The 24,185-nt window shown below is 38.6% G+C and overlaps 1 protein-coding gene across 1 annotated transcript in view; it reads right to left on the bottom strand.

Annotated features, from left to right (window-relative positions):
• LOC139753163 (transient receptor potential-gamma protein-like) overlaps nucleotides 1-24,185 on the bottom strand; it is a 479,099-nt gene that overhangs the window by 61,473 nt on the left and 393,441 nt on the right. The window contains exon 16 of the mRNA XM_071669339.1: nucleotides 21,351-21,545. Coding sequence (XP_071525440.1) covers nucleotides 21,351-21,545 — 195 coding nt within the window. The remainder of the gene's footprint in view (nucleotides 1-21,350; nucleotides 21,546-24,185) is intronic.

Below are 24,185 nucleotides of genomic sequence, written 5' to 3'. Positions count from 1 at the left end.
TATATGTCTATGTATATGTATGTATACATTAAAATGTATAGGTATGTATATGTGTGTGTGTGGGCGTGTATGTATATATATGTGTATGTGAGTGGGTTGGGCCATTCTTTCGTCTGTTTCCTTGTGCTACCTTGCTAACATGGGAGACAGTGACAAAGCATAATAAAAAAAGAAAAAATCAGTACATGTATATTTTTCTCTATAGTTCAGAAATATCTGCAACAAAAGCTTTATCGTTCTAAAATCACTTGATAATAACAATGACTGTTCAATGACTATTCAATTATCCAGTCAGTTGCTCATAACCACCATATACATTTCCAACGATGCAAGGTTTTTCATGAACCACTTCTGCATATGTGTATTTTGAAAGCTTTGTTACAGATACAATTTTCCATACGTATTCCCTGTACATTGTTCACAGTTTTAAACCTTGTCACGATATAGAGCAAAGTTCCACTTTAATTCTTTCGCATACGAAGTATGTTAATTTTCTTCATTAATGATCACTCAACTATAACAGTAAAAAAAATGCTACTAAATGCAATTTATATGTACATACTCTATGCAAAAGCATAAATCAATTCAATTTAGAATATGCAGATCAATATCCTGTGTACAAAAATTTATCAACAAAGCACCTCATAACACTTTGCTTTATAACCTTGCAATATATCTTATACCTGGTATCTATTTGCAATTACACTATTCCTCTTATTTTCCTTTATACCATATACTGTCCCTCATGTCTATCCTCTTGATACCCTACAATGTGTGCCTCATATTTGCTTCCTAAAATCACATCATGTGTAGTAGTTGTACAGAAGTAGGTTCATTTTGAGACCAGCAACCAGTTTTGAATTAAATATGTTCATGATATTTGATAACATAAAAGAGCTGAAAACAATAATCAAGGAAATTCTGTTCAATGAAATAAGTCAATATCCTTTTGCTGGGACAGAAAATTATAATCTACGCATTTCAGGAAGGTGGTTAAACTGACAATACTGTTTCATTGGTCACTGAAAAATTAATTATACAAAAATATACATTCACTTTTCCTTGTGAGGAATTAAAAGGCTTAAAATAACTGTATCATTATCATTAAGTTTACTGTATATTGTATGGCTCAAGGGGTAGGCTATTGCCCCTTTGGCTCCCTTCTCTGGATATGCCACTGACCTGAAGCCCTTCATTATGATACTTTTGTAATATACAAATGAAATAGCCCCCTAAACCCACATCTACAGCACTGAAGTTTGAATATCAATGTTAAGTGAGGTTTGGGTAAATAACACTTGGAAAATTTTCAAATGCAGTCTTGAACTATATATCATAACAAAAGAATGCTCTGACTAACAGAATTTAACTTCAGTTATCTGCCCCTGACATAATGCAGGTGAAAGAACTCATCTAAATTCCTTGAGACTGGGCAGTTGAACTTCTTTGATAACAGACACCAATGATTTTAGTGGGCTCCGATTAGGATCTAAACATTTTGTAACTTTAGCAGTAATGTTTTAGTATACAGGAAGTAATTTCTAAATATTACCTCTGTGTATATACATCTATTCCTTACTATCTGCAGTTCAGTATTTGATCTTTCATCTAATCACTAAAAAGATTTCCATGTGCTTATTCATCATTCATAATACATGTCTTCAACTATTAATGGGTGTTGAGAAAGCTTGGAGGTGGAGTTACAGAAAGTTCTGTATGTAAAAAGGTTGAAGCAATCACCTGAAATTCTCAGTATCATCCAAAACATAGCTGAAGAAACGATTAGATTCACCAGATTTGTTTTGAATTATGTTTTGATTACAGTAAGTCCAGTATGGGTGCAGTATGTCATTTGGAGAAGATGTTCCCTAATCAAAATTTCATTTCATTACAAGTACACAAAAATAAATAACATAAGTAAGCAATTTGTCCTGGATGCATAACTTTATTGCATAACAAAACACAAACACTTACAACATCTTGCACACGTACTTGTATCAATTTACAAGGTTGACCTTGATTGACTGATACATGGTTGATGAAATTCAAACCAAGTAAATGTGATGTAATGAAGATAGGTCACAGCAAAAGAAGTCCTTAGTATGATAACCATCTAATAGGAAACAAGCAGCAGGAATCTATAGGTGAGAAAGATTTGGGACTGATACTATCTCTAACCCATCACCAGAGTCCCACATTAGAAACAGAGGGGACCAACCGTCTGTTAGTTAATATCAATAATGAAATCAAGTTCATTGATAAAAAGAAAATCAGCAAGCTGTTCATGTCACATATGGCCAAAATAGATAAGGTCCAGAGATAGCAACAAAGATGGTACTTTAAGTGAGAGAGATAAGTTTAAATTTGTTCACCTTGGAAGAGAGAAAACAGAGGGAAGACCTGATCACAAACTATGTTTTTAAACAGTGAACAATTCTCTAGGAGATATAGGAATAAAACAAGCAGGCAAAGGAAAGGGGCTTTGAGATGCGCTGTGGTGAAAATAAAGGCAAAATTTGGTCAGCCAGCATTCGTAAAGCATAAAAGAGCAAAGAATGAGCACAGCAATATAAGAAGAGTGGAACAAAGAAACTTTGAAAGGAATAATACGGACAAGTCAGCAGAAAATTCAAAAGCATTTCTATAAATTCATCAGGAGTAAACTGTCAGTTAGAGAGCAGCTAATATGGCTAAGGAATTCAAAAGAAAGAGTTGTATAGGGCAATGTAAGGATATGTGAGATGAATGACAAGGTCAGAAGTATTTTCACAGTGGAAAACATTTCAGCCCAAATGCCACTGAGATGGTTTAAGGAGGGGGTCTTTGAAAGCACTGAGGTACATAGAGAGGACATTAAGAGAATACTACAAGAGACACAGTCCTGACAAAATTTTACCATGCATGCTGGAGACGTGAAAGGCACATTGCCAGAGGAGTAGAAATGAGCAAATGTTATAACTATGTAAAAGAAAGGACACCATGAACAGGCACTGAACTACAGACTGGTCTCAATGAAAAGTATGGTCTGCAAAATACCAGAGAAGACAATTAGAAAGTAAGTGGCTGGCCTCCTGCAGAGGAGAAGGCACAACCCTCTTAGATTTCTATGAGAAAAAGACCTCAGTGCTAAACCAAAAAGAGGGTTGGGCAAAATGATTATACTTAGATTGCCAGAAAGCATTTGTCACTACTGCAAGAAATTGGAGACTTCTTTGATAGACAGATTATCTCTGTGGAAAGGTAAAATGGCTGCTTGTCAGAGAAGCCTTTTCATAAAAAGGCTGAGATCACCAGCAGAGGGCCACAGGGTTCTGTTCTTGTACCATTACTCTTCTTGATCTATCTGAATGACTTGCCAGAAGGTATGGACTCCAACTTGAACGTATTTGCATATGAGGCAAAAGTCATGAGGGAAGTGAAAAACATGGAGGATTGTACCAATTTACAAGGAGACCTTGAGAGACTCCAAAGTTGCTCCGATACATGGCTGATGAAACTGAGCCTGTGTAAATGTAGATTAATGAGGATGGGACAAAGTGAAAGATAGTCTCAAAATAAGTTTTATCTAGCAGGATATAAGCTGCAGGAATGTGTGTGAGAAAGACTTAGGAGCTGCCATCTTTCCTAACTTGTTGCCATAGTACTACAATCATAGAATAGTAAAGGAGAAAACTGTCTGCTGGCAGATATCAGAAGAAATTTCAAGAATATGAATAAAGAAGTGTTCAACAAGCTGTTCACGTAATGGAGCACAAAGAGCTATCAGAGAAGATCCAAAGGAGGAAAAAAGAGATAATAGAATTAAGAGAGATGAATTACAGGATATTGCTAGAAGCCTTAAATCTGCCCACCATGGAAGATCTAACCACAACTTTAAGTTTTAAACCAAATTTATTATGTAGACAGGGAACAGTTATGTGAAATACGTAGGGATAAAACAACCAATGGGCAGATCATGAAATTAAGCAAGAAAGTTTAAAAAAAAAAATGTAAAGAAATACTTTTATAGTATATGAATAGTGGATGAATGGGAAAACTGAAAACAGATGTGGTAAATGCAGACAGCATACAAAATTTAAAAGGATGTAAAACAGCTAAGAATATTTAAGAGATGGGGCCTCATGAGAGCTAAACTCCCTTCTTGTACAAATTCAGAAGTGGTAGAGGATGTGTGGATCAGGTGTTTGCTTTGAAGAATGTATGTGAGAAATACTTAGAAAAGCAAATGGATTTGTATGTAGCATTTATGGATCTGGAGAAGGCATATGATAGAGTTGATAGAGATGCTCTGTGGAAGGTATTAAGAATATATGGTGTGGGAGGAAAGTTGTTAGAAGCAGTGAAAAGTTTTTATCGAGGATGTAAGGCATGTGTACGCGTAGGAAGAGAGGAAAGTGATTGGTTCTCAGTGAATGTAGGTTTGCGGCAGGGGTGTGTGATGTCTCCATGGTTGTTTAATTTGTTTATGGATGGGGTTGTTAGGGAGGTAAATGCAAGAGTTTTGGAAAGAGGGGCAAGTATGAAGTCTGTTGGGGATGAGAGAGCTTGGGAAGTGAGTCAGTTGTTGTTCGCTGATGATACAGCGCTGGTGGCTGATTCATGTGAGAAACTGCAGAAGCTGGTGACTGAGTTTGGTAAAGTGTGTGGAAGAAGAAAGTTAAGAGTAAATGTGAATAAGAGCAAGGTTATTAGGTACAGTAGGGTTGAGGGTCAAGTCAATTGGGAGGTGAGTTTGAATGGAAAAAAAACTGGAGGAAGTGAAGTGTTTTAGATATCTGGGAGTGGATCTGGCAGCGGATGGAACCATGGAAGCGGAAGTGGATCATAGGGTGGGGGAGGGGGCGAAAATTCTGGGGGCCTTGAAGAATGTGTGGAAGTCGAGAACATTATCTCGGAAAGCAAAAATGGGTATGTTTGAAGGAATAGTGGTTCCAACAATGTTGTATGGTTGCGAGGCGTGGGCTATGGATAGAGTTGTGCGCAGGAGGATGGATGTGCTGGAAATGAGATGTTTGAGGACAATGTGTGGTGTGAGGTGGTTTGATCGAGTGAGTAACGTAAGGGTAAGAGAGATGTGTGGAAATAAAAAGAGCGTGGTTGAGAGAGCAGAAGAGGGTGTTTTGAAGTGGTTTGGGCACATGGAGAGGATGAGTGAGGAAAGATTGACCAAGAGGATATATGTGTCGGAGGTGGAGGGAACAAGGAGAAGAGGGAGACCAAATTGGAGGTGGAAAGATGGAGTGAAAAAGATTTTGTGTGATCGGGGCCTGAACATGCAGGAGGGTGAAAGGAGGGCAAGGAATAGAGTGAATTGGAGCGATGTGGTATACCGGGGTTGACGTGCTGTCAGTGGATTGAATCAGGGCATGTGAGGCGTCTGGGTAAACCATGGAAAGCTGTGTAGGTATGTATATTTGCGTGTGTAGACGTATGTATATACATGTGTATGGGGGGGGGTTGGGCCATTTCTTTCGTCTGTTTCCTTGCGCTACCTCGCAAACGCGGGAGACAGCGACAAAGTATAATAAAATATAATAAAATAATATATATATATATTTTTTTTTTTTTAAACTATTCGCCATTTCCCGCGTTAGCGAGGTAGCGTTAAGAACAGAGAACTGGGCCACTGAGGGAATATCCTCACCTGGCCCCCTTCTCTGTTCTTTCTTTTGGAAAATCAAAAAAAATTGAGAGGGGAGGATTTCCAGCCCCCCGCTCCCTCCCCTTTTAGTCGCCTTCTACGACACGCAGGGAATACGTGGGAAGTATTCTTTCTCCCCTATCCCCAGGGATAATATATATATAAATATATATATATATATATATATATATATATATATATATATATATATATATATATATATATATATATATATATATATATATATTATCCCTGGGGATAGGGGAGAAAGAATACTTCCCACGTATTCCCTGCGTGTCGTAGAAGGCGACTAAAAGGGAAGGGAGCGGGGGGCTGGAAATCCGCCCCTCTCGTTTTTTTTTTCTTTTTTTTAATTTTCCAAAAGAAGGAACAGAGAAGAGGGCCAGGTGAGGATATTCCAAAAAAGGCCCAGTCCTCTGTTCTTAACGCTACCTCACTAACGCGGGAAATGGCAAATAGTTTAAAAGAAAGAAAAGATATATATATATATATATATATATATATATATATATATATATATATATATATATATATATATCTGGGAGTGGATCTGGCAGCGGATGTAACCATGGAAGCGGAAGTGGATCATAGGGTGGGGGAGGGGGCGAAAATTCTGGGAGCCTTGAAGAATGTGTGGAGGTCGAGAACATTATCTCGGAAAGCAAAAATGGGTATGTTTGAAGGAATAGTGGTTCCAACAATGTTGTATGGTTGCGAGGCGTGGGCTATGGATAGAGTTGTGCGCAGGAGGATGGATGTGCTGGAAATGAGATGTTTGAGGACAATGTGTGGTGTGAGGTGGTTTGATCGAGTGAGTAACGTAAGGGTAAGAGAGATGTGTGGAAATAAAAAGAGCGTGGTTGAGAGAGCAGAAGAGGGTGTTTTGAAGTGGTTTGGGCACATGGAGAGGATGAGTGAGGAAAGATTGACCAAGAGGATATATGTGTCGGAGGTGGAGGGAACAAGGAGAAGAGGGAGACCAAATTGGAGGTGGAAAGATGGAGTGAAAAAGATTTTGTGTGATCGGGGCCTGAACATGCAGGAGGGTGAAAGGAGGGCAAGGAATAGAGTGAATTGGAGCGATGTGGTATACCGGGGTTGACGTGCTGTCAGTGGATTGAATCAGGGCATGTGAGGCGTCTGGGTAAACCATGGAAAGCTGTGTAGGTATGTATATTTGCGTGTGTAGACGTATGTATATACATGTGTATGGGGGGGGGGGGGTTGGGCCATTTCTTTCGTCTGTTTCCTTGCGCTACCTCGCAAACGCGGGAGACAGCGACAAAGTATAATAAAATATAATAAAATAATATATATATATATTTTTTTTTTTTAAACTATTCGCCATTTCCCGCGTTAGCGAGGTAGCGTTAAGAACAGAGAACTGGGCCACTGAGGGAATATCCTCACCTGGCCCCCTTCTCTGTTCTTTCTTTTGGAAAATCAAAAAAAATTGAGAGGGGAGGATTTCCAGCCCCCCGCTCCCTCCCCTTTTAGTCGCCTTCTACGACACGCAGGGAATACGTGGGAAGTATTCTTTCTCCCCTATCCCCAGGGATAATATATATATAAATATATATATATATATATATATATATATATATATATATATATATATATATATATATATATATATATATATATATATTATCCCTGGGGATAGGGGAGAAAGAATACTTCCCACGTATTCCCTGCGTGTCGTAGAAGGCGACTAAAAGGGAAGGGAGCGGGGGGCTGGAAATCCGCCCCTCTCGTTTTTTTTTTCTTTTTTTTAATTTTCCAAAAGAAGGAACAGAGAAGAGGGCCAGGTGAGGATATTCCAAAAAAGGCCCAGTCCTCTGTTCTTAACGCTACCTCACTAACGCGGGAAATGGCAAATAGTTTAAAAGAAAGAAAAGATATATATATATATATATATATATATATATATATATATATATATATATATATATATCTGGGAGTGGATCTGGCAGCGGATGTAACCATGGAAGCGGAAGTGGATCATAGGGTGGGGGAGGGGGCGAAAATTCTGGGAGCCTTGAAGAATGTGTGGAGGTCGAGAACATTATCTCGGAAAGCAAAAATGGGTATGTTTGAAGGAATAGTGGTTCCAACAATGTTGTATGGTTGCGAGGCGTGGGCTATGGATAGAGTTGTGCGCAGGAGGATGGATGTGCTGGAAATGAGATGTTTGAGGACAATGTGTGGTGTGAGGTGGTTTGATCGAGTGAGTAACGTAAGGGTAAGAGAGATGTGTGGAAATAAAAAGAGCGTGGTTGAGAGAGCAGAAGAGGGTGTTTTGAAGTGGTTTGGGCACATGGAGAGAATGAGTGAGGAAAGATTGACCAAGAGGATATATGTGTCGGAGGTGGAGGGAACGAGGAGAAGAGGGAGACCAAATTGGAGGTGGAAAGATGGAGTGAAAAAGATTTTGTGTGATCAGGGCCTGAACATGCAGGAGGGTGAAAGGAGGGCAAGGAATAGAGTGAATTGGAGCGATGTGGTATACCGGGGTTGACGTGCTGTCAGTGGATTGAATCAAGGCATGTGAAGCGTCTGGGGTAAACCATGGAAAGCTGTGTAGGTATGTATATTTGCGTGTGTGGACGTATGTATATACATGTGTATGGGTGGGGGTTGGGCCATTTCTTTCGTCTGTTTCCTTGCGCTACCTCGCAAACGCGGGGGACAGCGACAAAGTATAATAAAATAAATAGATATAATATATATTCATAATCACACAATATGTCATGATCTCATAAATACTGTATTGATTCTACCATATTTCTAGTAATGTGTATCTACATATTGTACAAATTATAATTTCATTTTAGGACAAATACATCATAAAAGAAATATGTATTTTTTCTGGAAGCATCTCCACTACATAATGATGAACTTATGTTACCATGTTTTCAACTGACACTGAATACATCACATTTGTAGTTAAGGAAAATTCATATAAAAATCTGTTGCACAAAAAGTAAACAGCCAGTCCCAAGAGTGAGGGTCATCGTTAAAGTGGTGTTTGGATTAAGTTTTCTCCTAAGACAAAAGGCATTTGAATGTCTAGATGGGATTCAAGAGAGACATCAATTGTATCACATTGTAAACACTGTATATTGATACACTGTATAAAGTGTTACCCTTTTTCAGTAGAAATGCATCAAGAATGGAATAAGATATACAGCATTTTCTTCCAGAAACATCTCCATTGCAAAATGAATGCCCTTTGGTAACCATATTTTTTACTGATACTGAATAGACCATGTTAGGAGTTAACTTAAGTTAACTATTGCATAAAAAGCAGTCAGTCCTATGAATGAGGTTGGAGGAAAAAGTGGTAGCAGTATTGGTAGCACAATTTCCCCTCTCCCATTCACATACTTGCTCTTTTCATTACTGCTCCTCACAGCTTTGAGACTGGTTGTATCCACATAATACATCTCAAATTATCACTGTAACTACAAATGTGAGAGAATTGATATTTGCTTGTGAAAGAATCCACATCATTTTTTTTTTTTTTTTTTTTTTTTTTTTTTTATACTTTGTCGCTGTCTCCCGCGTTTGCGAGGTAGCGCAAGGAAACAGACGAAAGAAATGGCCCAACCCCCCCCCCATACACATGTACATACACACGTCCACACACGCAAATATACATACCTACACAGCTTTCCATGGTTTACCCCAGACGCTTCACATGCCTTGCTTCAATCCACTGACAGCACGTCAACCCCTGTATACCACATGACTCCAATTCACTCTATTTCTTGCCCTCCTTTCACCCTCCTGCATGTTCAGGCCCCGATCACACAAAATCTTTTTCACTCCATCTTTCCACCTCCAATTTGGTCTCCCTCTTCTCCTCGTTCCCTCCACCTCCGACACATATATCCTCTTGGTCAATCTCTCCTCACTCATTCTCTCCATGTGCCCAAACCATTTCAAAACACCCTCTTCTGCTCTCTCAACCACGCTCTTTTTATTTCCACACATCTCTCTTACCCTTACGTTACTTACTCGCTCAAACCACCTCACACCACACATTGTCCTCAAACATCTCATTTCCAGCACATCCATCCTCCTGCGCACATCTCTATCCATAGCCCACGCCTCGCAACCATACAGCATTGTTGGAACCACTATTCCCTCAAACATACCCATTTTTGCTTTCCGAGATAATGTTCTCGACTTCCACACATTTTTCAAGGCTCCCAAAATTTTCGCCCCCTCCCCCACCCTATGATCCACTTCCGCTTCCATGGTTCCATCCGCTGACAGATCCACTCCCAGATATCTAAAACACTTCACTTCCTCCAGTTTTTCTCCATTCAAACTCACCTCCCAATTGACTTGACCCTCACCCCTACTGTACCTAATAACCTTGCTCTTATTCACATTTACTCTCAACTTTCTTCTTCCACACACTTTACCAAACTCAGTCACATCATTTTACTAATATCAATTCTATCTTGTTTGTCGTGAACAGTAATAATACAAAATGTACTGTGCAGATTCTTAACATGAAATTAAAGCTGTGAGGGGGTCAAGGTGGAAAGAGCAAGTAAGTGAGTGAGGAAGAGCTGTGAAGGGTAGTAGTAGGAAGAGCAAATGAGCAAATAAGGGAAGAGCGGAAGAAAGTTGTGCCACCTCCACCTCCATCTACCTTTATGACATTAATCACAGGATTGGTTGTTATTTTGTGCAACAAATTAACTGTATTGTTCTAGTTTAATATATATGCAGTGTACCTCATATTACAGTCATAGAAAATATGATTAAAAAAGTTTATTCATAATGCAATGGAGTTGTCTCTAGAATAAAAACAGTCCTTAAAGGTCCTGAGAGTCCTAGAACAGGGCTGTTCAATTGGTGGCCTGTATGCCAAATCTGGCCCTTGAGTGGTTTTTTATTGGCCCTTTGAAAGATTCAGAAGAATTGAAATAAATTAATAAAGTCTATTTATTTACTTAAGTGCTTGTGAAATTTTGCATAGATTTTTATTGTGACCAACTGTATCGATTAGCTAAATGTGATTAATTGAAATAAACAGTTAAGAGAAACATACTGTTCCCCACACCATTGTGCTTACAGCTGCATGAACTGTATGTGTCCACTTCTGCCAGTGCACGTGTTCATAGCTCATCACCTGGGCAGAGGCCGGGTGGGGCTTAGTCAGTGTTGCTTGTCGGTCGCATGAAGGTTCGTCACTATATTCTTTCCCCATATCTAGTATACATATAGCACTATTTTTCCCATTTAACTTCACATTCTTGAGTGGAACAGTGCTCGGAGAGTAGTGCTGTGTTGAATTATCTTATCAGTTACTGTTATATATTTTTTTTCTCTTTATTTGTGTGCTTTGCAGAAAAAGTAAAAGCAAATAATATATGAATTTTTTCATTTCTTTCTATGTATAAGTGGTTAGAGAAAAAATAGTGGTAAAACAAATGTATGGCCCTTCCATTAATATGACTTCATAATCCAGCCCTACTCCTAAAGAAATTGAATAGCCCTGCTCTAGAACATAACCCTATTTTTTTCAAAAGCCCTTAGCTAATATCAGCACTAAGGGTTTTGGTACATTTTCCCTGAATGTAATCCCCATGAAGAGTGAGGAATAGAGGTAAACATGATATTTATTTATTCATTTATTTTATTTTGCTTTGTTGCTGTCTCCCGCATTAGCGAGGTAATGCAAGGAAACAGATGAAAGAATGGCCCAACCACCCACATACACATGTATATACATACACGTCCACAAACGCAAATATATATACCTATACATCTCAACGTATAAATATATATATACACACACAGACATATACATATATACACATGTACATAATTCATACTGTCTGCCTTTATTCATGAATATGTGCTAAAAATGTACAAAACATTGTGAAACACCCATTTGCTGTATCAACCAAAAGATGTTGCTTATCTCTGCTTGAAACAGTTATGATGTTTACTATGAGTCTGTGAGTTAAATTTTTGCAGCTATCTAGTTGTAAACTCACAAGGCTCACTAGCCAAACTGCCAAATTCCTGATGAAAGAGAAACCTTTCTTGCAGAAGTAACCCAGAAAAATATAAGGCTTTACCGGGATGTTGCTTAAACTACTCTCATGGAACTTTATTGAGGTTGGCTGATCTAACTCCAATGTCCTTATTTAAATCACTCTCAGTGCTTAACTTTAATAGCTGTTCATGATGTTCCCTATTAATGTATATGGTTATGTCACCAACACCACAATGCTCACCTCTACAAATCTTAACCCTAGACAGCACAAGACAGTGATCAGACATCCCATCAGCTGCCCCCTCTCAGCACATTTACATCCAAAAACCTCTTTTACATGCCTATCAATTAATATGTAATCCAATAATGCTTGCTGACCATCTCGCCTACTTACATACATATACATGTGTATATTCATCTTGTCACAGCAGGTATTCCTAATCACCAGTCCTTTTATAGCACACAACTCCACCAGATGTTCACTGTTTCCATTCCTAATACTAAATACCCAATGCATTAAAATATGTTTTCAAGTGCCACATTACTTACCTTCACACTTAAATCACCCATCACAAATACTTAGTCTCTTACATCAAAACTGCTGAAACACTCAGCTGCTACCTGAACACTTGCCTCTTATGATTTTTCTTATGGTCAGGTGCATAAGCAATAAGAATCACCCTTCTCTTGCTATCTGCTTTCAGCTTTACCTGCATCAATCTAAAATTTACTTCCTCACACTCTGTCACAACTCTCACAACCCCAGCTACTCCTTCCCTAGCTCTTGTCCTCTTATCAACCCCTGACTTTACTCCTAAGACATTTCCAAACCATTCTTCTCCTTTACCCTTGATCTGTTCTTCACTCAGAGCCATAACATTTGGATTTCTTTCCTCAAACATATACTTATCTCTCCTCTCTTCTCATTTGATCACATCTACACTCATTCAGACACCTCATCCTGAGCCTTCGAGGAGGATGAACACACCTTGTGTTGCTCCTTCTTCTCTTCTCTTTTCTAGAAATTGAAATACAAGAGGGGGGGTCCTTGGTCCCCCACTTCCATTCTCTTGACACACAGGGAATATGGAGGCAGAATTCTTTCTCCTCAACCCAGGTTTATTCTGAATACATATGCAAACTCCTTAAGCTAAATATGTCAAAGACTGAATATTGTTTAGCAGTTACATCCACTGCCCTCTATCTAAATAAGACTCTGGACAAGTGAATAATAAAAAAGAAAATGAAGAGGCTTAGATAAATCAATGAAATTTAGAACTGAAAGAAAAAGTCTAAACATAAGCATGAGCATCCACAGTGAGAAATGAATTTTCAATACTACATCAGATTTTCTCAAGAAGCTGAGTTTGAGTCAACAAATCACAGCTTAAAATAAAATTTGAAATGCACTTTATAAAGCAGACCTTTGCATGAAAATAATATCCTAAAAGTCTGCATGAAAACTTCAGTTTAAAAAAAATCTTACAAGTGGAAAATATTCAGCATATTTACATACATAACTTTCAGATATAACATCAAAGCAGTGATATTCAATTTACCAGTAACCCTTTTGGTGCATATTTGATATTCTGGTCACTTCTAGAGTGGAAATAAATATATATTTTATTATGAATTAAGACTTACTCATTCATAATTTAGAACACATTATTTATTGGACCACACAATCTTAAGTCGGGAAAAATTTCATAACTGTTATCATTTACAAGATGATAAGTACTAAAATTATCAAAATAATTTTCACATAATGAAGAGTTAAGCATTCTTAGTTTAGGAAAAATATCCTTTCTACCAGACTGGCCAATCCTAAATATAGGCATCGTGGTGTAACTTTGGTCTGGCAGTGGATGATATGGGTGGTGGTGGGCCGTACAGATGTTGCAAATCCCTGAAGGCGTGCAGCTAATAAATGTGGTTACTTGAGGGTTACTGAAGCCTCCAGGAAGCTCCACTGACTCATTATTTGTTTGGATTGCTAATGTGGCTAACCAATTGAACCAAATATGCATATAGAATTCAACTTGTTCTAGGAAATTAAGTTTGCAGATTGCCATTCCTAGCACCCTGCTATATATCAGGAGAATGATGTCTAGAGAACCAAAACAGATATATGTTAAAGTTTGTATAGAATTACCAACACATGAATGCCAGAGTCTGGAATGCAACTTTATCATGAAATATTTGAAGCTTAAGTTATAGTACACTAGAGAATGAAGTCCAAATGTAAATGCCAAGGACAGCATTAAACTGATGAAGATTTACGTCAAACATTAAAAGATAGCATTAGAATACAAAAAATTTCAGAAAAACACTGATATTCACAGTAATTCATACTAATTGCAGTACTGATGTACATTATCTAAATTTCAGATAAACAGATAATGCACTATATGTACATCAAAGTTTAGATTTAAATGAATGGTTTATATTTCAGTTTTCATTCAAACATTCAAAATTTTCTTTTAACATTGAAACTTTCCATCCATAAAATGAGTTTATATAATAACGAATGTTTACATTAGTTATAAAGAAAATGTTCAAATTTCATTCTCTCAATTGGATGAATTTGCATTAAAATAGTTTTTTAAAAACTTAAGTATATATATATATATATATATATATTTATTTTCATTTATTTTGCTTTGTCGCTGTCTCCCGCATTTGCGAGGTAGCGAAAGGAAACAGACGAAAGAAATGGCCCAACCCACCCCCATACACAATGTATACACACACACGTCCACACACGCAAATATACATACCTATACATCTCAATGTACACATATATATACATATACAGACACATACATATATACCCATATATATATATATATATATATATATATATATATATATATATATATATATATATATATATATATATATGTTTTTTTTTTTTTCATACTATTCGCCATTTCCCACGATAGCGAGGTAGCGTTAAGAACAGCGGACTGGGCCTTTGAGGGAATATCCTCACCTGGCCCTCTTCTCTGTTCCTTCTTTTGGAAAATTAAAAAAAAAACGAGAGGTGCGCGTTCATATATATATATATATATATATATATGTATATATATATATATATATATATATATATATATATATATATATATATATATATATATATATATATATATATATATATATTCTTTTTTTTTTTTTTGCTTTGTCGCTGTCTCCCGCATTTGCGAGGTAGCGCAAGGAAACAGACGAAAGAAATGGCCCAACCCACCCCCATAAACATGTATATACATACGTCCACACACGCAAATATACATACCTACACAGCTTTCCAAGGTTTACCCCAGACGCTTCACATGCCCCGATTCAATCCACTGACAGCACGTCAACCCTGGTATACCACATCAATCCAATTCACTCTATTCCTTGCCCTCCTTTCACCCTCCTGCATGTTCAGGCCCCGATCACACAAAATCTTTTTCACTCCATCTTTCCACCTCCAATTTGGTCTCCCTCTTCTCCTCGTTCCCTCCACCTCCGACACATATATCCTCTTGGTCAATCTTTCCTCACTCATTCTCTCCATGTGCCCAAACCACTTCAAAACACCCTCTTCTGCTCTCTCAACCACGCTCTTTTTATTTCCACACATCTCTCTTACCCTTACGTTACTTACTCGATCAAACCACCTCACACCACACATTGTCCTCAAACATCTCATTTCCAGCACATCCATCCTCCTGTGCACAACTCTATCCATAGCCCACGCCTCGCAACCATACAACATTGTTGGAACCACTATTCCTTCAAACATACACATTTTTGCTTTCCGAGATAATGTTCTCGACTTCCACACATTTTTCAAGGCTCCCAGAATTTTCGCCCCCTCCCCCACCCTATGATCCACTTCCGCTTCCATGGTTCCATCCGCTGCCAGATCCACTCCCAGATATCTAAAACACTTCACTTCCTCCAGTTTTTCTCCATTCAAACTCACCTCCCAATTGACTTGACCCTCAACCCTACTGTACCTAATAACCTTGCTCTTATTCACATTTACTCTTAACTTTCTTCTTTCACACACTTTACCAAACTCAGTCACCAGCTTCTGCAGTTTCTCACATGAATCAGCCACCAGCGCTGTATCATCAGCGAACAACAACTGACTCACTTCCCAAGCTCTCTCATCCCCAACAGACTTCATACTTGCCCCTCTTTCCAAAACTCTTGCATTCACCTCCCTAACAACCCCATCCATAAACAAATTAAACAACCATGGAGACATCACACACCCCTGCCGCAGAAGTGGTAGAGGATGTGTGGATCAGGTGTTTGCTTTGAAGAATGTATGTGAGAAATACTTAGAAAAGCAAATGAATCTGTATGTAGCATTTATGGATCTGGAGAAGGCATATGATAGAGTTGATAGAGATGCTCTGTGGAAGGTATTAAGAATATATGGTGTGGGAGGCAAGTTGTTAGAAGCAGTGAAAAGTTTTTATTGAGGATGTATGGCATGTGTACGTGTAGGAAGAGAGGAAAGTGATTGGTTCTCAGTGAATGTAGGTTTGCGGCAGGGGTGTGTGATGTCTCCATGGTTGTTTAATTTGTTTATGGATGGGGTTGTTAGGGAGGTAAATGCAAGAGTTTTGGAAAGAGGGGCAAGTATGAAGTCTGTTGGGGATGAGAGAGCTTGGGAAGTGAGTCAGTTGTTGTTCGCTGATGATACAACGCTGGTGGCTGATTCATGTGAGAAACTGCAGAAGCTGGTGACTGAGTTTGGTAAAGTGTGTGAAAGAAGAAAGTTAAGAGTAAATGTGAATAAGAGCAAGGTTATTAGGTACAGTAGGGTTGAGGGTCAAGTCAATTGGGAGGTGAGTTTGAATGGAGAAAAACTGGAGGAAGTGAAGTGTTTTAGATATCTGGGAGTGGATCTGGCAGCGGATGGAACCATGGAAGCGGAAAAGGATCATAGGGTGGGGGAGGGGGCGAAAATCCTGGGAGCCTTGAAGAATGTGTGGAAGTCGAGAACATTATCTCGGAAAGCAAAAATGTGTATGTTTGAAGGAATAGTGGTTCCAACAATGTTGTATGGTTGCGAGGCGTGGGCTATGGATAGAGTGGTGCGCAGGAGGATGGATGTGCTGGAAATGAGATGTTTGAGGACAATGTGTGGTGTGAGGTGGTTTGATCGAGTAAGTAACGTAAGGGTAAGAGAGATGTGAGGAAATAAAAAGAGCGTGGTTGAGAGAGCAGAAGAGGGTGTTTTGAAATGGTTTGGGCACATGGAGAGAATGAGTGAGGAAAGATTGACCAAGAGGATATATGTGTCGGAGGTGGAGGGAACGAGGAGAAGAGGGAGACCAAATTGGAGGTGGAAAGATGGAGTGAAAAAGATTTTGTGTGATCGGGGCCTGAACATGCAGGAGGGTGAAAGGAGGGCAAGGAATAGAGTGAATTGGAGCGATGTGGTATACTGGGGTTGACGTGCTGTCAGTGGATTGAATCAGGGCATGTGAAGCGTCTGGGGTAAACCATGGAAAGCTGTGTAGGTATGTATATTTGCGTGTGTGGACGTATGTATATACATGTGTATGGGGGTGGGTTGGGCCATTTCTTTCGTCTGTTTCCTTGCGCTACCTCGCAAACGCGGGAGACAGCGACAAAAAAAAAAAAATATATATATATGGGGTGAGAGAGTATCATTAAATTTTAGGGAGAATAAAAAGATGTTCTGGAAGGAGGTAAATAAAGTGAGTAAGACAAGGGAGCAAATGGGAACTTCAGTGAAGGGCACAAATGGGGAGGTGATAACAAGTAGTGGTGATGTGAGAAGGAGATGGAGTGAGTATTTTGAAGGTTTGTTGAATGTGTTTGATGATAGAGTGGCAGATATAGGGTGTTTTGGTCGAGGTGGTGTGCAAAGTGAGAGGGTTAGAGAAAATGATTTGGTAAACAGAGAAGAGGTAGTAAAAGCTTTGCGGAAGATGAAAGCCGGCAAGGCAGCAGGTTTGGATGGTATTGCGGTGGAATTTATTAAAAAAGGGGGTGACTGTATCACTGACTGGTTGGTAAGGTTATTTAATGTATGTATGACTCACGGTGAGGTGCCTGAGGACTGGCGGAATGCGTGCATAGTGCCATTGTACAAAGGCAAAGGGGATAAGAGTGAGTGCTCAAATTACAGAGGTATAAGTTTGTTGAGTATTCCTGGTAAATTATATGGGAGGGTATTGATTGAGAGGGTGAAGGCATGTACAGAGCATCAGATTGGGGAAGAGCAGTGTGGTTTCAGAAGTGGTAGAGGATGTGTGGATCAGGTGTTTGCTTTAAAGAATGTATGTGAGAAATACTTAGAAAAGCAAATGGATTTGTATGTAGCATTTATGGATCTGGAGAAGGCATATGATAGAGTTGATAGAGATGCTCTGTGGAAGGCATTAAGAATATATGGTGTGGGAGGCAAGTTGTTAGAAGCAGTGAAAAGTTTTTATCAAGGATGTAAGGCATGTGTACGTGTAGGAAGAGAGGAAAGTGATTGGTTCTCAGTGAATGTAGGTTTGCGGCAGGGGTGTGTGATGACTCCATGGTTGTTTAATTTGTTTATGGATGGGGTTGTTAGGGAGGTGAATGCAAGAGTTTTGGAAAGAGGGGCAAGTATGAAGTCTGTTGTGGATGAGAGAGCTTGGGAAGTGAGTCAGTTGTTGTTCGCTGATGATACAGCGCTGGTGGCTGATTCATGTGAGAAACTGCAGAAGCTGGTGACTGAGTTTGGTAAAGTGTGTGAAAGAAGAAAGTTAAGAATAAATGTGAATAAGAGCAAGGTAATTAAGTACAGTAGGGGTGAGGGTCAAGTCAATTGGGAGGTAAGTTTGAATGGAGAAAAACTGGAGGAAGTAAGGTGTTTTAGATATCTGGGAGTGGATCTGGCAGCGGATGGAACCATGGAAGCGGAAGTGGATCATAGGGTGGGGGAGGGGGCGAAAATCCTGGGAGCCTTGAAGAATGTGTGGAAGTCGAGAACATTATGTCGGAAAGCAAAAATGGGTATGTTTGAAGGAATAGTGGTTCCAACAATGTTGTATGGTTGCGAGGCGTGGGCTATGGATAGAGTTGTGCGCAGGAGGATGGATGTGCTGGAAATGAGATGTTTGAGGACAATGTGTGGTGTGAGGTGGTTTGATCGAGTAAGTAACGTAAGGGTAAGAGAGATGTGAGGAAATAAAAAGAGCATGGTTGAGAGAGCAGAAGAGGGTGTTTTGAAATGGTTTGGGCACATGGAGAGAATGAGTGAGGAAAGATTGACCAAGAGGATATATGTGTCGGAGGTGGAGGGAACGAGGAGAAGAGGGAGACCAAATTGGAGGTGGAAAGATGGAGTGAAAAAGATTTTGTGTGATCGGGGCCTGAACATGCAGGAGAGTGAAAGGAGGGCAAGGAATAGAGTGAATTGGAGCGATGTGGTATACTGGGGTTGACGTGCTGTCAGTGGATTGAATCAGGGCATGTGAAGCGTCTGGGGTAAACCATGGAGAGCTGTGTAGGTATGTATATTTGCGTGTGTGGACGTATGTATATACATGTGTATGGGGGGGGGGGTTGGGCCATTTCTTTCGTCTGTTTCCTTGCGCTACCTCGCAAACGCGGGAGACAGCGACAAAGTATAATAAAAATAAAATACAAATATATATATATAAGACTCGTGCACATGTGGGGGGAGGGGTTTTCAGTGCATTATACATGACAGCTAGAGACTGAGTGTGAACGAATGTGGCCTTTGTTGTCTTGTCTTAGTGCTACATCGTGCACATGTGGGAGGAGGGGGTTTTCATTTCATGTGTGGTGGGGTGGCGATGGGAATGAAGAAGGGCAGACAGTATGAATTATGTACATGTGTATATATATGTCTATGTATGTATATATATGTATATGTTGAGATGCATAGGTATGTATATGTGCGTGTGTGGATGTGTATGTATATACATGTATATACATTATGATATATATATCATAATGCAAACAGGGATGTTAAAAGCAGGTTTGCTTAGTAAAATAAGACCATTTATGATAAGACAAACCTAAAATAAGACACTCAAGCTTACTTTGCATCAGCATTTTTGGCTTATACCAGAATGCTAAAAGTTTACATTTACAGGACAAATTTGACATTTTACCTTTACATATCTCTAGAGGCCATAATGTCTCCTGAAAAATTATGTCTCATTTATAACATTAGATGCTTCAGAGTTATCAAAACTAAAACCAACACAACCATATTCAAATTACAAAATGAAATGATAATTAAATTTCGAATTCTACTGGATGTATCATTCACCAGTAAAATCAGTTTTCTAAATGGTTTTCAGTTTGAATCTCATTGTAATATACTATTGCTGGGTCATTACGATAAAAAAAATGTTACTTTGAAAGTTACAGTTATACAGCTTATTCCACAAATAGCACGTGCTAGCTTTTAAAAGTCACAGAATCTTATGAATACAGGAAGCAGAGCTCATATGATGTAATACCTTTCAGCCATAAGCTAAACTTACAAGATTTAGAACTCTACAGTGCTGATGGTGTTTCAACCCTTCTTTCCTCAGTTCCCTCATGAACTTAGTTGTCCACATCTTTGTCAAGAGAAACATATTGCAGAAGGTATAGGAGGTGTCAAGCACATCACACACAGCTTCTACAGATCTAGGTGGCAAATGAAACATAGCCAAGGGGTATTGGGATCGTATATGCAAACAGTGCAGAGTAAGGGGGTGAATATACCCGCACATTGCTGTATACTTTGTGCGTATGAACAGTGCTATATCAACTGTGATCAAATATGGCAGATGTTCCTTCATATGGAAGGATGGAATGCAAATGACAACAGAATGTAGGGGATAAACACTAACTGCCAACCTGGTGACACTTACTTTGGCTATGGTTGTCATACTACTCATATTGAAAACTGACAAGAAAAGTATGACAATAGGGTGCTTTGAACTTCTTAACATAAAAGAGAAGAGTAAACTTTTCAGTAGCCTTTCATGATTATGACAATTCAGTCTTCAAATGGTCAAATTTCTATATATGCATTGCACTATATCACTGGTAAGGGCTCCTTGTGTTTATTTAATAAAACACTTCAGTCATCAATTGAAATCTAAATCTGTGTATATTTTTCTCTTCAGTTTTAACTAAAGCTGATAATTTGATCTTCATTTACGACAGCAACTAAAGGGTAGTTTGATAATGTAATCTCTCATAAAGAATCTTAAGAAGAGTTCATTTACTCAGTACCATAAAGAGCATGAGTCTATGACTTGTTCTTTCAAGAACTAAAATTAATTCGAAACATTTTTATGATGTGTTTCCTTGATATTGAAACTTATCTAGATGTCGACAGAAAAATGTTTTGCATTTTCCACAGCAAAGATAATAAAAACAATAAAATGATGAAAGAAAGGCATGACATAACAGAATACTGTGAATAGGGAATGAATCTACTAAACTTAAATCACTGACATCTGATAGAACAATTATATCAAATACAAGCAAAATTATTTTTGGGAAAGTTGAATTCAATGGAATATTCACATTATCACCAGCAACACATTAATAGCCATTTAAGAATGAGTTTATAAATCCTTCATCATGATGAGAGAGGTGAAGCTACATGTGACAGGAGACAGTACTTACCCTTATGGTCCTCATATGCTCCTTTTTTGCTGCCTTTGTCTGTCCACAGAACTTTTTGTAAAACCAGTGCAACAGGTAGTAGAGGCTCTTGGGTGTGGGTATGATGTTGAAGGGGGGAGGGCAGGTACCTCCCTCCTCAAAGAAGCTAATCCAAAGCTTGCTCCTGGCGAATTTCCATTCAGTATCCGCCCGTTCCTAAGATGGGCGTGACAGTGGTTAGTAAAGGTTAAGGAGGGCTCATGGAAGGGCGTTCGTAACATGCACATGCTATCTTGCCTGGAAGTAATCTTGAACAAGCTTTGGTGTCTCTTCATATCATAGCTCTGTTTTAGAAGTAGTTCTACATCTACACAAAAAGTTATCAGAGGATTTCTGAAAAAATTAAAGATCCTAAAATATAATCCATGAAAAACTTGCTTAATCTGGCTGCGAAAACAGAAGGTGCCTCAAAAATACCAAAATTTAGGTTTCCTTCTCGCAACCAACAAAACTGTTACGTCAGCCATGCGAATACTGTGCTCTCTAGGGAAAGAAACGAACATCCACCATGTTCTTGAGGAATGAGTTAGAAACAGCTAAATGTTAAATAACACTTTTTCTGTTCATATGTGTTCCTGTGGAAACATTGTTCAGGTTGCAAAGTATGCTTTAATAAATTTTTAACCTCTCTGAATTAAGAGAAATGGGAAAGAAAAGTTACTATGGTCATTCATGCAGAACAGGTGGAAACAGCAAAGTGCTTCATCTAACAGAAAACCACATATAATCCTATATCAAAAGTTCAAGTGAAATTACAGCAGTATTTCATCCTATAAAAATTTAGTTGAAAGTTTATTGCAAGTGGTCTTTTAATCATGACAGATCTCAAAACAAGAGGACTGAGAATCTCCTCTATCAGCACTATCAGCAAAGCCTAAAGACCATAAGCACATATCTCTTTAACAAAGATGTAAATCACGCTAACTGAGAGATGAAAGGGAGTAGTGGGATGCATTTGAAAAATTAAAGAGGTTGGGGAGGGGGAGGGAGATGAGAATAATGAAAAAAGGAAAGGTGAAATAAGCATTTAAAAAAACATGAATGCAAGAAAAATACCAAAGGGGCATTACCTTGAAACCACTTCGGCCCTCGATAGGTTTAAGGAAACAAAAAAAAAAGGGATAAGACTGTCTTAGTTGTGGTGCAAGATGGGAACTGTGTAGAGGGAGACACAAAGAAACTCACTGATGGTCGACCTCTCAGGTGGTGCATTAAACCAGCTTGCAAACTCATGTCTACACCAGCAGTATACTCAGAGGCATATCAAAAAGAAATCAATATATTCATTTCATTCAGATTTTCTGTGCTCTCTTGGCATATATAACACTCTTATCTGAGGAAGAATGTCTGACAAACCCTATACTGAGGGTTGGTTATCCCAGAAATGACTTTTGTATAAATTTCTACAACTAATATTTTACTGACTGTGAATCATTAAAAGTTGCTCTGGTGATGATGCGAAATTGATGATGGGCTTCTTACTCAAAGACTTACTCATCATCAAAATAAGTATTTGGTATTTTACCTATTAAATGTCTGTTTCTCTGGGTGTCTAAAGAGTAGGTGGATATCCATTCCATTGGAGCAGCACTCTGGACATTATTGTCTTACCCTAGTCAGCTAATTCCATTTATGATTTTCACTTTTCATGTAAATCCTTGGTTTAAATTTTGTCAATCATGGAATGGTTTCATAAATAATTCCTGAGTGTATCAAATAAGACTGATTAAGTCTGATACAAACACTGTATAACATATAAAAGCAATCATGGAAGTGTCTGAATAATGAATAAGAGTAAATATAACTTCTAATTTGCTCACCTGAGAGCTCAGACCCTCAAAATATATACATGCATTTAGTCCAATGTGGGAGAAATCACCTCGGCAGGAGAGAATAACCATTGGATGATATTCGAAACACAAAGGCATTCCAAGTATCTACCAAACAGATGGATTTAGGGTAGAGTACAGGGATGCTCAGAAGCAGGGATACACACACTTCTCTGAGGTTCTTACTGTTGAAATAAGGCAAGCATAAATGAGGTAGTTAGCGTGAAATTAAATATTTGTCGAAAAAAGACAAGTTTAAGAGGTGTGTCTGATTTTGGGAACATTTGCCTGTGTTTCGATGATCCAGCAGAGGTACTGCACTGAAGAGTTTACTTTTAGTGCTGATTTGTAAATCCATCTATAAACGAAATATGTAAATACACATCCTAAAATATATGACAGTTAAACTATCATACATATATGTGTGTAGACATAGGACAATAGTGTTCATATAAATGATGTGTATACAGTGTCTAAAGAACTCTGTCACTATGATTTTCCCTCTCTTGAAGTCTATGTCAAGTGACAAGTCTGCAATGGTTACCATGTTCAAAACCTTAAGTTACTGTGCTTCCATTCTTTTCTTAACTGTGATACTGGTCACTAAATCAAAAATTTTGTGTGAATATAATCTATATGGGAAATGGAACCATTTACAGTTTAAATTAGGTAGACACATTAGGTAGAAGTACTCGGAGGGAACATTAGGTAAAAGTAATCGGTAGGGCACATTAGATAAGAGCTTCCGAAAACACTGCACTAGAGTCGCCGTCTGCAAGTGGCCTGTTAAGGGTGAGGCATTAAAGGCTAAGAATAGAAACTAGAATTCACCAATAAAGAAGACTTTTGCCATGGTGACCCTCTTAAGGGAGTTCCCAAAAGGGAACGTGTGTCAGAGATATAGATAGATAGACAGACAGATACAGTTAACAGAGGTTTTTGATGATGGCAGAGAAGTCACAGTTAG

Source organism: Panulirus ornatus, chromosome 14 (assembly GCF_036320965.1).
Source record: "Panulirus ornatus isolate Po-2019 chromosome 14, ASM3632096v1, whole genome shotgun sequence".
Taxonomy (NCBI): Eukaryota; Metazoa; Arthropoda; class Malacostraca; order Decapoda; family Palinuridae; genus Panulirus; species Panulirus ornatus.
Note: the sequence above shows the minus strand (reverse complement) of the source record. Positions and strands in the feature narration are given on the sequence as shown.